Source organism: Camelus bactrianus, unplaced genomic scaffold (genome assembly GCF_048773025.1).
Source record: "Camelus bactrianus isolate YW-2024 breed Bactrian camel unplaced genomic scaffold, ASM4877302v1 HiC_scaffold_43, whole genome shotgun sequence".
NCBI classification, from domain to species: Eukaryota; Metazoa; Chordata; class Mammalia; order Artiodactyla; family Camelidae; genus Camelus; species Camelus bactrianus.
The window spans coordinates 7,370,423-7,386,480 of record NW_027413959.1 but is presented as its reverse complement, the minus strand read 5'-3'; the positions used below and the strand labels follow the sequence as shown (position 1 = coordinate 7,386,480).

Sequence of the window (16,058 nt, the reverse complement as noted above, 5' to 3'; positions counted from 1 at the left end):
CACACCCTGCATTGGAAATAGCCAGATTATCCTCCATGCTGTCCCCATCGCTTTAAAAAGCAAAAACCTTAACAGTTGCCTTGATCCATATATTATCCTAGTCATCTTTTTATTTTCTAGTTTTTTGGAATTTTTGCTTTGTTAGCACATCACCCACTGGGGTTTGATACCTGTTAAAATCCTTGCTTTGAGGAACCAGTTTGGTCCTCCTTATGTTTGGTGACAAATGCGCACTTATTAAATTTGTTTGATTGTTTTGAAGAAGCGAGATGCGAATTGAATTAGGCGGCTGCTGAGGGATTTTTTCATGGAGTATTTAAACTTGGAAAGTCAAAATCTGCAGCATCTTCCTTTATTCTGTCTTTCACACAAACGTGCTTAGCACGCGGTTTCGGGCTGTCGCTGTGTGACGTGTGTGACGGAGCTTCCTGGCCGGTGGTCACTGGTGAGAAAGTGGCAGGCTCGGAGATGAGCAGCTGCAGGGGATGCTGTTGGAGGAAGCAGTCACCGGTTTTATGTTTTTTTGTTTTTTGTTTTTGCATTCACCTTCCCCGTGCCATTTACTTTACTTTGCCTTCATAGAGAGGCAGGAGCGGGTCTAAACTCCATGCCACTCTTATTTTCCCTTTACGAGGCTGGTTTTTCTGAGTATCAGAACAACATGGCCTTCTCCTAAGTAGCTGGCTCACTTGGATCTGGTGGACACAGGGACCGCTAAAGGGGACCGTAGCTTCCTCTCTGCTCCAGCCAGTGGGCATTCAGAGCCGGGTCTGTGGTTTGCCTCAGCAGCCATGCAGGCCTCCCTGTACCAGCCTTTACTATTAACCCATGTTGGCAGTAAATAGCTGACTCCGTGTCTGTTGCAGCTGACGTCCACCACTGACGGCCGTGTCGTTAGTTTTCGGTAGTGAGCCTCCAACACCCCAGTCAGCCGTGAAGTGACCTTGCATTCTCACCCACACCCTGGTTCATCTCACCCGGGGAAAGGGTTTGGCCACCAAAGTCATGCTGGCCATGAGACCTTGTTTCTCCTTTCATGCCCTGGTCAAATTGTGGACACTTCATCCTTCACTGACTTGGTCTCGCTTGAGACAGGCCAGACTTTCTGAAAGAGTCCATCGCATTCTGGGGGGGAACAGAACAGAAGTAAGAGTAGCAAGTAGGGGTCTAGGCTATCTGGGTTGGCAAATGCAGGCTGGGATCTGTGAAGGCTGGGCTGTGCCTTGGACACAGGCCTTTCCCGTGGCTCCCGATAGCCCAGGGGTTGGAGTGAGAACAGCCTTGCCTGGGTTCCCCCATCCTCATCTGCTCACTGGCAGGTGTGTCTGCTAACTAGGAACTGCCCCAAACCTCGGGCCCTTCAAAGTTCAGACCACAGGAGAAACTTGAGTCCCTTCTCCTGGGACTCATTTGTGAGAATCCAGTGCCTTCTGAGGTGACCAGCGGCAGGAGATGCCTCCCTCTCCAGGTAGCTCTCTTCGGAGGACTGTGACGCACTGCACCTTGCTATGAGCTTGTGGGGTTCCATCCGTGGTCCTTGCAGAACCAGACTTGAGACTGGCTTAGCGATAGAAATGACAGGACTGATTCCAGGGCAGGGCCGGGGGGAGGAACAGGGGAAATTGAATGTGACCTCAAACACCTAGGTGGGTTCTGGGTCTGTTACTAAAATCGGGAGCCTGGGAGGTACCTGACAGGAATCGAACTCTAGAGTAAATGGTGGACATGAGGCATTTTTAAGATTCCAATTGTCATCCAAGTTAGGACTTCAAAGAGGCACTCGGGTCTATGTCCCTGGGGCTCAGGTGAAAGAGCCTGACCACAGATACACGTTGGGGGTCGTCATTCTTAGCTGGTGTTCACAGCCGTGCAGGTGGATGAGCTCATCTCGAGAGGTGCAGACTGAGGCTGAGGCGGGGCAGGGCTGTGCCTGGGTTGGAGGAAAGCCCAGACCATGCAGCTTTGGTGTGTCAGTTAGTGGTATTTGGGATTTTCAGAGCAATGGCATTTATCCTTAAGGGTCTTCGGGGTGGGCAGGGCCACCCAGGAAGAAATCTGAAGGGAGGGTTGTGGCCACGCGTGCGCGTCTTGGCATGATGCAGAGGCTGCATGGTCCGGGAGGGGAACCTCCTCGGAAGCTGGAGTCGGAGTGGGGAGTGGGGAGAAGGTAGTCACACTCACCTGTTTGGGAGGGACAGAGGCCTAGGGAGTCTCCACCCTAGCGGACTCTCTTTCCCACGAACAAAAGGCCAGCAGACAGAAGATTTGAGGTGAGAAGGGACGGGCGCTGGGAGAGGAGCCAAAGTGGAGAATGGTGGTTGGACAGTTCTGGAATAGTCTCCCTGCAAAATAGAGTTAAAAAAACCCAGACTCTTAAGAACATTGATAGTGACGTTGGAGGAGATAGTTCTTTTTCTGGCCTCCTAAAGGTAAGGCATGTATCCGGGGATACACAGAAGAATCGGGCAGTCTGGTCCGGGGGCTTGACCCTTACCAGGGGGAACAATGCAAGTTTAAAGGGGGAGAAGGGCAGCGGAGGGAAACTAGCCAGGCCTCGTGTCAGGTACCAGTCGGCCGCACTACTTGCGTGTTGCATTCACATCCATGTCCCCCAGGTGGGCGGTGGCAGCCCCCTTTTGCAGATTGGCTAGCCTTCTCAGAGGGGTTAAGGGATTGGTCCGTTTAGCGGCTAGTCAATGCTGTAGCAGGATTCAAGCAGGGCCTTGTCAGACTTCAAGGGCATGTTCTATCTACTAATTCCGGTACCTCCCTGTTGTACCTGGATTGGTGAATTGGGTCAGTTTTGGAGCCTTTCACAAAAAGTACGATTTAAGTGCCTCAGGACTGTTTCACAAAGCTCAGTGTTCTTTAATGGTTCAGAAGCACCACAGTGATTTTCGCCCCACAGAGTTAAGGTCTTACTCCTTTGACGCTGACGTGGTTGCAAATGACGTACAGGTGCAAAACCAGACTTAGCAGCTTCTGAAGGGAAACTCTCCAGTTCTCCCTTGATAGGCTTTCTTCCACGGGATGTAACCTGCTGCAGCGTAGATCTGAGCTTTCCGTATGGAGTGAGGGTTTGATATCCAAAATTAGCAAAGAAGGGTCAGAAGGAGAGAATCGACGTTAACAATTTATTTTGGGGTTTCATTAGACAAGATGCACTATCGCTTAATGGCCCATATAACGTATGTAATTGAGTACAGAACATTGCATACCTTACTTTCTAATGAGAGCTGTCTTGCAACGTAAGGTTGTCTGCTTTGGAACTTCAGCTCAGCCACTAGGGCGCCTGTCAGTGTGTTGGTGTGATTGTATTTACACAGTGCATGTAATCTGGGCTTCCTCAGCCCCAAACACTCCAGTGCAGAATCATAGGCTGTAGCCATCCCTTAGTTATACAAATACTTCTACAACTATATGATACAAAAAAAAAAAAAGAGAGAGAGAGTTTGCCTTTATCAAAGTTCCTTTGATTTTAACTGCAAACTGTTGTTGAGCAGCTCTGGTTTCCTTTGGATATGAATATGTACATTTCTTTGCATGTAACTTGGGTTTTAGACTAGAACACCAACCTCTTGCTTTCCATGAGCCACAAAACTCATAGCCAAATGACATACGTATGAAATATTTTATTCTTTTCTTCTGAGACGGAATCCTTGAATCTGGGACTTGGGCTGTGATTTTGCTTTTTGCTCTTCCAACCCCTCTTGTCGTCTCACTCCTTTTTCCCACGTGGCCTCCAAGAGGTCATGGTCTCCGAGGAGCAGGTGGACAAACACCATTTGGTCGCCAAGCAGTCCTGCTGTAGACGGAGCCCAGCCAAGAGCTAAAGGACATGATCAGAGAGGGCTTCCTTGAAGAAATGGGCTCTACATTCAGTTATGAGGACAGAGTAAGAGTCAGCCAGGAGAAGGAATCAAGAGGGTGACTCAGGTGGCAGGAGCAGCCCGGGTAGAGGCCTGGAGGCTTGTGGGGTGGGGACTCGGTGAGAGTGCACTGTGTGGTCCAGGGTGGAGGGTGCCCCTGCTTGGGAGGACCCTGGAGTGGGCCTAGGGATGGAGGGTTTTGGAGGAGCTTGCTTTTTTACTAGAACTGACACAGAAGAGGCAGTGAAGTGTGTCAGCAGAAAGTGACCCTCAGGAGAGGTACTCCTGGTTTTGTTTCTGATGTTCTACAGAAAGAAGGGGTCGGGGTTGGTGAGAGCAACTCTGCCCGTCCCTTTGAGACCCACCCCTTCATTCATTTATTCATAACACATGCAATTCTGAGTGTCCAGGGGAGAGAGGGTGGACTCACAGTAGTAAGAAAAATGTATTGCTTCTTGAGAGCTTAGCAGTGTCAGAAGTTGTCTTAGCGTAGAATGTTCTAGGAACACAGCAGGGGCACCTGACCCAAAGGGCAGAGGTTCGAGGGAAGGAAGGCTTCCTTGACAAACCGTCAAAATGAGCCTGGAGGCAAGTGGGAAGTAGCAGCATGTCAGGGGGCACCTGAGGTCATTGTGGACCTGGGTACTGTGGTGAAGGTGGGCGAGCAGGGTCGGGGGTGGGGCTAGAACTCTACCAGGGAGCCTCTGAAGGGTTTGAAGTGGGGGTGACGTAATCAAATTTGTGCTTTGGGAAGGCTGTCCTGGCTGTGTGTGTGTGTGTGTGTGTGTGTGTGTGTGTGTGTGTGTGTGAAGCTGGGAAGAGGGGGAGAGTGCCAGCAACTGGGAGGGTCATTAGAAGACCATTGACAGGCTGGGGAGCCACCAGTGGGAGAGGGGCGTCGGGGCTGCTTGGGGACGGCAGGGGCAGTGTGGATGCCGGATTTCCTCATGGGGAGGGCTTATTAACGGAGACCCCCTAACGGCACCTTGTGGCTGGAAGAAAACGGATGCAGCCAGGTGGACTTTTCTCTTCTTCCCTGCCTTGTGTGATGATCTTAGCTCAGCCAAAATTTGGAACAGTAGAGCTAAGTTTCAGGGTAGTCCAGGACTTTGTTGAGCTCGTTCGGGTGAGATCTGATAGGATTTAGGCTTGTGTTGAGATCTGCATGTTCACTTAGCTAGAAACGTCCCGTCTTTTGGATTTCCATAGGGGTATTTATTCTTGATAAAGATTGCTTTCTTGGTGAGAGGAAATTTAATACAGCTGCTGTCTTTCTCAAAAAAAAAATCTTATCTTTTAAGAAATTTAATATTCAAAAGCATAGCAAAATTTAAAAATGATAAAGTAAGGCTTTGGTGTAGTTTCTTTGGTTTCTGAGTTAATGTAGATTTAGAGCCTTTGCATTACTTAAATAGCACATCCTTGTCAGTATTTAAAGAGCTGTTAGTGAGCGCCCCAGGCCCCACATTTCAAAGCATCATTAAATCTTGCTTTGAAATAGTGAAGTCATAAAGTTCTTGTTGGCAGAAGCCAAACAGTTGGTTTATAATTTGCAGCATAGCACCCTTTATAAAATAATAATAGGTTCAAAATTAAGAAAGTGGAAGATAATTGATTTTTTTAAAGCTGAAACATAAACTCTCTTGTGTTAATGTTGCAACTGGAAATTTTGAAAAGAAAAATCCTACTGTAATATCATCTACGTGGAATACATATATGTCTATCACGTTTGCAATGTAACTGTGCAGTGGTTTTTGAAGACAGGACCATTCCAGCTGAGATACTGGCAGTGATGCTTGCTGGTTTTCAATGGAAGACCCTAAATATGCCTTCTTAGCTTTATTCTTTTCTTTTCTGTTCTCTCTCTCTCTATCTTTTCTTTTTTTTTTGTAGTGAGAGGGCTCAGTAGTGCTTTGTCAGCATGATTTTGGGGCAATTTGGGGGCAGATATCGTGCACAAGCAGTGAGATATTTCCATGCATTTTACTTTCCGGACATCACCATGGAACATGTGGGGGTTTGTGCCTGCAGGCCGGGATGCTGCAAGACTCCCTGGTCCATCACCGTTATGTCTTGGAGCTGCTCCAGTCAGTGAATGACTTTCTGTGGCTTGGAGGTAAGGTGATCTGATGCAGATGATCAGATGTAACTAAGTACTGTTACTTGAAATAGAAAACCTATCAAAAATGGCTCTAAAATACAGGATGAAGGAGGAGAATTGGCTGAGCTGCTTGCATGGGGAATATTCTCAGGTTACTCCCTCATTGTGTCTCCTGTCACTCCCCACCCCCCCAGCCCTGTACGGCAGTCATGCTGAAGCAAGCATGCACTTTCTCAGAAACGCGCTGAATTTCCTTGTGCCTCTGTTGGCTTTTTCTTTTTTTTTTGAAAGCACATCTTGCCCTTTGCTTAAATGCCATCCCTGCCTAGTCACCTCTTACACTCATTCTTCTGTACCTCGTCCATACATAGCTGCTGAATGGATGAACAGAATGTAGTATCTCCATGTAGTGGAACATTATTCAGACGTAAGAGTGAATAAAAAAGAAAAAATAAATAAAGGGGAATATGAAAAAGGCCACCTGCTCTGGGAAGTCCACCCTGACTGCTCAACCCGCCCTTTTCCCTTTGAAACCCAATCACTTATGCTCCTCTCTACTCTTTTTGATAGTACTTACCACCTTCTAATAAACTTTAACACTTTCAAAAAAAAAAAAGAGAGAGATGCTCATACCACTTCAACATGGACGAGCCTTGATAACAGCACGTTAAGTGAAAGGATGCAGACACAAACGGCCACATATTGTTGAATTCAGTGATCTGAAATGCTCAGAATAGTCACATGCAGAGGCAGAGAGCAGGTGATGGTTGCAAGGGGCTGGGTGAAGAGGGGTTGGGGAGTGACTGCTAGTGGCAGGGGTGTTCTTCTGGGGTGATGAAGTGTTCTGGAAATAGATGGTGGTGAGGGCTGCACAACCGTGAGTGTGCAGAAGACTGCTGAGGGCTGTCTCTGGGAGTGCCTGTGGTTGGGGGAGGATTTATTTTGTTCTCATCCGTGAAGAGTCATCTTGTGCTGAGGCCATTCTACTCCTGTGAGTGGTGAGGCTCAGAGACTTTGCAGAGTCATGTGTTATTTTCCCCCTTGCTGAGTGTAAGCAAAAAATTTTTAAGCCTGAGAAAGTGCTCCATCTGCAGAAATGTCTTTCAGTATTGCATGGTGTAAAAATCTTGAGAGATTTTTAATCGTTGTGGAGATCCTGTGGGGGGAAACAGCCCGTGAAGCCTGGGTGACACTGGGAAGAGCCGCGCTTCCATCCCTGACAGTGGTGGGGGATTCACCCCCGTTCAGGCAGTGAAGGGCCCAGACCCGTGAGCGGAGTTGACAATCGTGAATATTTACGTGTATCCGCTGCTTCATCTTGGATATTAATTTCAAGCTGAGTCAGTTTGTGGCGGCAGCCTCATCCTACATCAGGAATCTATAGTATCTGCTCTTTGAGGTGAAGACCTGACAGACTTGATTATTTAACATTCTCCCTTGAATTGATATCTCAGATTCCTTTGTCAATAGTAAAACAGCAGAAATATAGACGTCCTTTTATGCCGATGTGACCTGGAGCAGGTTTAGTCTCTGTGCCTCAGTGGCCTTACCTGCGGGTGGGGAAGATGATAACAGTGCTTCCCTCAGAGGGGCTGGTGAGGGGAGACTGAGGAGCACAAAGGGAGGACTTAAACGAGATGCTCATGAATGACAAAATTTAGTGCTCTGAGCCTGGTGTGGCCTCAGGGGAAGAGATGGCCGAACAGAGCAGTCCTAGCCGGAGCTCGATCCGTGTTGGCAGCTGTTATGATCAGTATCACCATTGTGGTTTATCAGGCAGTTTTAAGACTTGGTAATATGAATTCATGAATAATGTTAAAAGATTAGACAACTCAGATCCGGTTTACATAGTTCTCAAGATTTCATATGAGAAATGGATATTTTTCCCCCATCTTTAATCTGACTTGAGTCTCTAAAAAAATTCTGTATTCCTCCACCATTTTGAGTTAATTCTCCATTTCTTGAAAAAAAATCTTTAAATGGAGTTACTGGTGTTTGAACTGAGGGTCTCATGCATGCTGAGCACATACTCTCTCAAGTGAGGTATAATCTCCCCCGTGATTTTTTTTAAACTTTTCTTTCTTAGTATTCAGAGATTAGAGGCCTCTAATTCTTTTTCTGGAGACATGTCCATGAACCTGTAAATCTATAATTAGTGGACAAAATTTGGTTTATTAAAAAGTTCTATAAAACTATCTGCAATCCATTCAAAAGGAAATGCTAATTGACGTAAAATGTTTCTCCTTTATGGTGATTTCTAATTTTTTGTCTGCCTTAACTTATTAAAAGTAATCCTCATCATCATAATGACCAAGCTTGCTCTGAGTGGACACCTCCCTAAGGCTAAAATGCTTTCCTCATGTTTTACCTCATAGCAGGTGTTTAAGGGTAGGTATCAGTGTCTCCTTTTTTGCAGCTGAGGGATTGAGAGATGGGGCAGCTTGTCCAAAATCTCACACAGCTGGCGCTGGCAGACTCAGTGCTGGAACCCAGGCTGCACAGGATGCTTTCTCAATGGCTCCTCTGATCAGCCCCGTGTTGAGTGGTTTCCTGAACTCCTGTGAGTCCATAAATGAACGATTTTAGCGGTCTCAGTTTGATGAAGCCTTCAAAGGAGACACACCAGTGAGAATGTGAGACAGAGTGGCATAAATTGAAATTGTACATTTTCACAAATGTTGCATTCTCAGGCAATGACTTAAAAAGTTTATATTTTTTTATTTTAGTGCTCTGTAAACACTAAAAACAAAACATTACAAATGATTATAGTGCAAAATAGGAGTGGGCTTTGAAAGTCCAACCATTGCTAATGATGTTGCTTGTTTTTCTCTAGCGGTGGTTATTGACAGAAAAATTTACAAAGACTGAATTGGTTCTATGTAGTGTTAGTATGGAGGAAAGTTTTGTCAGTGAATATTGTAAGTAAAATCTTTACTCTTTTCTTTCCTGATGATGAATATGTAAGTTGTTTTCATGGCTTAAGTACATTCCCTCATTTGTGAAATTTGAGTGATGCCGTTTACCTTGTTTGACTGTGAGATGTAGACGCCTTGTATACGAAGCACCCAAGAGCTGCTCAGTAAAAATATGCTGTCACAAGGACAGATAGTTTAGAAGGATGAACTCTGAATACTAAAGAGGGTGGCTTGTTTCTGATGCATATTCAATATGCATATATATGAATATATGAATATGGCTTAAAGTAACAAGGATTCAGGGTTTTGTGTGTGTGTGCAGTATGAAGGTTTAATGAAATCTGTATCATTCTAGTGAGACAGGGACTAGTTAAATCACCTTAAGCAGACGGCCTTGAAGATTATTTAAACAGAATGTGTGTTGTTACAACTCAAAATTCATGTTGCCGTGTAACCATCCACTCAGACATTTAAATTCGTAGAAATCTGACCAGAACTATTAAGTTTAGAAAAATCCACATTGATCATTTTAAGGGAATAAGCTTCTTTCTTTTGTGATTAAAGAAATTTTGATTTATTTTTCTGCATGCTTAATAGGTTTTAAAATATCAAAACATTGATTTGACATGTCACTTTTTTTAATAGAATAAAGCTCATGCTGTTTTAATGTGCAAATAAAAGTTTTTGTATTTCAATACACTTGTATGATTTCCTGGCTCTTTGAGAAGTATGTTGCAAGATACTTAGATTACCTACTGTTGGAAAAATACAGACGTGACTTTTATGAATAGAGGTCTAGTACAGATCTGTTGGTTTTTGCTACAGTGCATGACATGAGGCCTAGGAGAGAGAGCTTTGCTGCTGATTGCCGGAAGGACAGATCCCAGATCTCAGTCTCCCCTCCTGTAAAATGAAGTGGCTGGACTGGATTCTTTCCTCTTCAAGGATGAGTTTCCATGAGCCTGTGTCTTTTGTTTATATTCAAGGGTATTAGCAATGTCAGATTAAATACTGAATACCCCTCCCTTCCCCGAAGCAAACTGCAGTATGTGCTACAGAAGCTTTTAGTTATCTGATTCTTGTTTCTGATTCAACAGGCAATTTTTGTGTTGCATCTTTCCCGGCAACCTGGAAGGTCTTTTTAGCCATAGGAGGCCCTGTTGCACCTTCATACAGTCTTAATTTTCCTGTTTGTAAAAGAAGGCTTAAGAAATATTTTTTTGCTTTGATTCCTTTGCTTAGTGCTTCAGAATAGCACAATGTCCATTATGTCTGTCTACCTGGAAAAATTATTCTGCTTATGTCTTTGTTTTATTCTGTCATCTCGCTGTGAACATTTCAGACTTGCTGTGCAAACAATGGCAAAATCGGTCTTTTATTCCAGTGTTAGCAACCAGTGAGCCGGGATTTTATAAAGCAGCTAGAAGCGGCCTCTTGAGCACCTTAAAGCTGAAAAGTGTACTGAGTTCCCTGAGTATTGACCCAGCCGCTGTGTGTCATTTGGTGGGAGGTGATTTTGTACATAGAAGAAGGGGTGTAGTGATTTGAATTGGGTTTGCGTGCACGCGCTGCCACTGAGCCACGTGAGCCTGAGTCAGTTTGTTCTGAGTTTCTCCCTCGTCTGTGAGATGGGGATGGTCGTATATGCTTTGCAGAATTGTGAGAATTAGAAATTATGTAAATTGTTTAGCACAGTGGGAATGTCAAAGGGCTCATAAAGTTTAGCTCCTGTTTTGTATGAAGCCATCATTTTAGAGTCTTTGGCAATTACTAAGAAACAGGAAAATAAGAAAAGCTGGTTTTATGATGAAAGATATTTGAGGAGGTTCCATAGTTCCTATACCCATAATTTAGCTTCAGCAAAGTCAGGACCGTTACACAGTCGCCCTGAACCAATGTTAAGCCACAGAATTTTTTGGTACTTCATATATATTGGGGCTTAAGTGGATCCAATACTTATACACATGTTTTCTCCAGCAGCCAACTGAGAGATGACACAGAAGAACAGACAGGCGATAAATGTCTCCTTTATTACTGATGAAGCCACGTTCTCCATGAAATTCAGGGCTGTGGGAAAATGCGTGTCATGATACTGTGTCCCAGAATTAGAGACTGAGGCAGTCCCAGGTAACTCTGGGCCACAGCGAGCCTTCCCTTAAGATGATCTGCCCCATCCTGCACAGGGCTGCCCTGCCATGGAGCTGAGCATCCCGGGTGCTTCACAAGGGTGGCCAACACTGGAGGGAAAGGAAAGGATTCATATGCCCTGCTTGTCTCTCCGGACTCACACCTCAATCTGTTATTGTGAAGAGTGCTAGCCGTTGACCAGGGGTCAGGGGTGTGAAGGGGGAAGCACTCTCCATGGACCAGAGGAGTGTGGAGGAGGCATCCCTTCTCTCAGTTTAAACAGATGGTGAGGTGCAAGAGAAGGGTGCTCTCCAAGAGTTTATAAGAGGGGAAATAAGGATTTCCTTTGGGACTCAGACTAACCATGAAACACAGAAGATGATTAGTAGGGAGACTTGTAAATCACTTTCTTATTAAATTCACATTTGTTGAGCACCAAAAATGTGCTACATTCTTTTCTGAGCGTTTTACAGAAATGAATCCTTCAATCTTCACAACAAGTGAGTAAGGGAGATTTGATTGTTATCCCAGGTTTACAATGTGGAAATTGAGGCACGGAGATAGTAAGTAAGTTGGCCAAGGTCACAGAGCTAGTAAGTGGCAGAGCTGGTATTTAAACCCTGGCTGTCTGGTTTCCAGGCTCCCAGGGATGGGCTTTGGGTGTTTAGAGGTATCTGCATCCCTGGATCTCTGTACAACTGTGCATCAAGTAGCCCAGAAAGGACAGGGGATGGAGAGTTACACAGGTGTCCACAGTCGTGCCTCAGCCACTGTCCACGGACAGTGCACCGTGATTGGCTTTAAATGTCTTCTGGGCAGCAGATCTGTTCGTATAACAGAAATTTAGTCCATTGAGTTAATCTAGAAACCCTTCCTGCTCTGCTTCTGTCCATGGTTGCCATGTGACTGCCTGCCCGTGATTGGGCCGTTGAGGAGAATCTGTACTCATAGTTGAACTCTGATATTTCAGTCTGGTTCGTAGTTTCACATCTCCTGTTACATTAATAAATTCAAATTCTGGTTTCTTTGCATCAGTCTCTCATGAGTTTGGTTAATGTGACATCAGTCCATGGGAGCCCAGTGTTTCTGACGGTATATTTTCTGAGCACGTTGTGGCACTTCTACCCGTGCGGACCTGGGTGGAAGATTTCCGCCTTCCGCACTGATTTCCCCGAACAGCAGGGTCCTCTCCCACCCCCGGATGTGAGGCTGGGAGCTCTCACAGTAGGCCAGTCAGAGGCCAAATCCACTAATCAGAAAATGATGAAGTCCTTGGAAGTGGGTTTAATAGAAAAAAAGGGCTTCCAGGTAGTCCGATGGGCTGTTCGAGTCCATTTGGTGAAAAGCTATCCACTGTTTCTGTTTGAGCTTCTTCTTTGCTATTGAAAAGTCTGGATTACATGGAGGGATTTTAAAAAGCAGAAAGGTGTGATTTCATGTGGTACATCCACACCGGTGGGAAGTGATGGATGACCGCCTGTGTGAGGCATAGACAGAGTCTTACAAACTTCATAAAACAGCTTTAAAAGCTCTGCCATCTGAGTGCACTTCCTATGGGGTCCAATTCATGACTGGGCATGCTGAGAGGGCAAATAATTGATAATGGCAGAAAGGACACGGAGGCATCAAAAAGGTCTCAGTCATGTTCCCTGTTTAAAGGATGTGGCACAATGTAATATATTTGAGCTGGTTCTTCACTGAACAGTTTTCAGTGTTTTCTGGGACTCCCCAGTGCACCAAGGTTCCGTGCAGCTGGGTGTCCCCACAGTGCAGCTCTGTCAGCGCTCATCCTGGGCTGACGTGGTGTCACGGGGAGCAGGACGGTCAGCGTCCCTGGCTCCTCCGAGCTCCGTTTCTTCATCCGCAATGCTGGGTTTCTCTTCGGTGTCTACTTAGTAGGGTTGCTGAGAATCACACGTGATGGTTGTCAGGGGCGATTTGTGGTTGTCTCTTTGATTGTCATACAGTGAATATTTGATAGAAACTCTTGTTTTTATTAAAATTATGGCTCCTAGTTTGCAGTGGTTTTTAGTCTGCATTTACTCTTTTTATAAATTTATTCTTATTTTTAAATAAGCACTTATTTTTATTTATTTTTATGAAGGTACTGGGGACTGAAGCCAGCACATTGTGCATGCTAAGCAGGTGTTCTACAACTGAGTAATACAGACCCTCCTTGTCTGAACTTAAAAATAAATATTTCAATACACAAAATAGCTCTTAAACACCATCATGGGACCTATTTTCTGTATAGACTATTGAATACATATGCTATTTCAATAAGAATAAATGTTGTTGGGACATACTTTCTGAATCTGTTTATGTGTTTAAAAACGATCATAGGTAGTGATAAACACGAGTCTTGGATCCACTACTTAGGGTCTGTTTTGCCATCATGGGAAATTATATTCTACAGAGAAGGCTAATTGGGTCTCGTTGATATTTGGATGATTTAGCAGATGATGAAGGCTTTCAAAAGCTGACAGTTTTGTATTTTAAACTAACTACAAAGTTATCTTCTATAAATAGGAAGTCCTCAGCTTGTGAATTGCCCAGTAATTCAGTGTGTACATGTCTGTGTCTCTGTGAACGTGTGTGTGTGTGTGTGTGTGATTTCAGGAAGGTAGAAATAAGTTTCATATAGCCTTCTGATACCTCTCTCTTCCAGATCAAGGTGTAGGCATATATTTATACAAATAAATTGATACTCTTTTGTCATTTGGCATATTGGTGGGAATAAAAGGATCTCATACTTGTTTCAGAAGGGTTGGGGAGAATGAGCTTAGAAAATAGGAGGAGATAGAGGCAGGAAGGTTCTTTACTCTTTGTGCAGGATGAGAAACAGTAGCTTTTCTTTTTTCTACTAAAGCAAACTGGCAATGAATTGTAACATACTATTACTCAGAATTGCTTTTCTGATCAGATACGAGTGCCTCAGATTTTTCAAGGCAACATGAAGGATGAAATGTGTTTTAGCAGTTATCTTTAAATGTAGTTTTTTTTTTAAGTAAAAGGCTATAGCCTGTTCTTTCTTCCAGCGTTACAAGAAGTTCCCATTGGTCCAGGTACATGAAAATTGTGCTTAGTTTCTTCGGGTTATTGTTATTTTTTTAAGTGCTTGTTTCATTGTGGTGTGAATGAATGTTTAAAATTTCTGGATTTTGATGTTTAGAACATGCTGATTTATTAGAACTGTTAAAAACCTGATTGCTGTTTGGTCCTCATTTGGTGGGGCAACCTATTGATTTCTGTTGTCTGTTAAAGAGGGAAATTCTTCCTCTAGCCTGTAGATCATTAAGTGAATGGTTAGCAGTGTGCCTTTAAAATTCTTTGAATGCATTGAGCATGTTTGTCCAGTGAATTTTGAATTGACTCATAGTAATGATTTTGATTCTGTGGCTTTTGCTCCTCTCCACATGAATTTGAGTTCTCTGTTGCATTTTGTATACGTGTTCTTAACAGGGGAAGAAATTTTGCATTTTTTACATTGGTGGGTTTTCCTATCCCCTCTGAATGCCTTCTGTAATTGATACAGCGAAAATCTGTTATTGCAGTGCTTAATTATTTCATAAACTATTTTTTGGCTTAATCAGATACAATGACAAAGAATGATAATAAAAAACATGAAAAACTTCCTTCCTTTGAAGAATAGAAATGAGGTGGTCAGGCTCACGCGTGCTTTGTACCTGACACCCTTACTTTCATGTCATTGTGTATCATGATTCGGAGATGGAGTTGCTTCAGGTTTGTAGATTTTTGTTTTAACATTTGTGTTGAATTCATTCTCTAGGCTGATGTTTCCTGTTGCGTTTGTGGAAATTGTAGGTGAAGGGAAACAGATGCTACGTTTTGTATTCAGGAGGCCTGAGTTGCTGAAGAGAATAGAGTAGAGGGTGGGCTGAGGAACAGAGTGACACTCCCTCACCTCCAGGCTGAATTTGATGAACAATGAAATCAATTAGGTGTATCGGTATTTATTTGACCAATAGAAGTCAGAGGGCCCAGACTGTCTAGTTATGCGCAATGGAAAGTACTGAATTCACCTGCAGAATTAGGTGATTTACCAAGTAGAAGCAGCTTAGAGCAATCAGAAAATTCAGTTCTATGATGAGATATAAAAAGAATATAATATCTATTATTTCTGAAACTTTTCTCTGTTAAGTTGTGTAGAGCTAAAATTAAGTTCCAAGCACCAGGAGTTAAGAGTCTGGATGGTTCTGTGGGATCGTTATTCAGGGATGTGTCTAGACCCTGCTGGAATGGCCGAAGCTGGCAGGAAAAGACCCAGAGCCAGGATTTGTCATCCTAGGGTGTTCTCCATAATGGTTCCATGTGATAGCCCATGATTGGGTTAACAAATTTAACAGACTCCAGACGCATGTGAACCTTAAGAAGAAAAATTGTGCTTAGTAACTGCTTTCAAGCAAGCACCAGTGCATCCTCACTCCTGTCTCCTTGCCATAAAAAGCAGAGACAATGCCTTGCTTGCATATTTGAGGTTTTAGATAGCACTCTGTTCATTGCACAGCAATGACCCAGGCCCTCAGCTATAAATGCTGGGCGTGCGTGCTGTTAGATAGTCTATTATCCCCAAAACACGGACCTGGCTGGACTGGTGGTCTGCTTTGTAATGAATATCTAAAGAATTTATCTTGTTCCCCTCTCCCCATGACTCCCCTAAAGGTAAACTAAGCCTTTTTACTCATTGTCGATTCTACGATCTCTGTCTCATCCTGTCTTTCCCCAAGTTCCTGTTTACTATCACACAACTGTTAAAGACTATTTTCTTTGATTATACACAATAAATATGGGAGCATTTGAGAGGCTCTTGGAGTTGGCTCCCTACTCCCTCTCGCTTTCTTTCCTTTTTCCACAGTCTTGAGTCATTCATTCCATGTCGGTAAGACTTCTGCCAGCCAGAACCCACAGTTCCAGGTGAGAAGGATGCAGACTTTATCTCTCCTACCCGAGGGAGAGAGAGAAGAGAATTGAGATCTGCTCCCCCGTGGTCCCTTCCTGCCCCAGGGCCACTCCAGTTCACCTGCA

General features: G+C 44.1%; 1 protein-coding gene across 47 annotated transcripts in view; it reads left to right on the top strand.

The window, feature by feature from the left end:
• Positions 1–16,058, top strand: part of LOC141576892 (uncharacterized) — a 195,064-nt gene that overhangs the window by 32,500 nt on the left and 146,506 nt on the right. For 28 of the 47 annotated variants that reach the window (XM_074360229.1, XM_074360225.1, XM_074360238.1 and 25 more), the window contains one exon: positions 5,901–5,985. The exons of the other annotated variants lie outside the window; for them this stretch is intronic. In XM_074360229.1, the coding sequence (XP_074216330.1) occupies positions 5,965–5,985 (21 nt within the window). In that variant the 5' untranslated portion in view covers positions 5,901–5,964. The remainder of the gene's footprint in view (positions 1–5,900; positions 5,986–16,058) is intronic. 47 annotated transcript variants of the gene reach the window in all.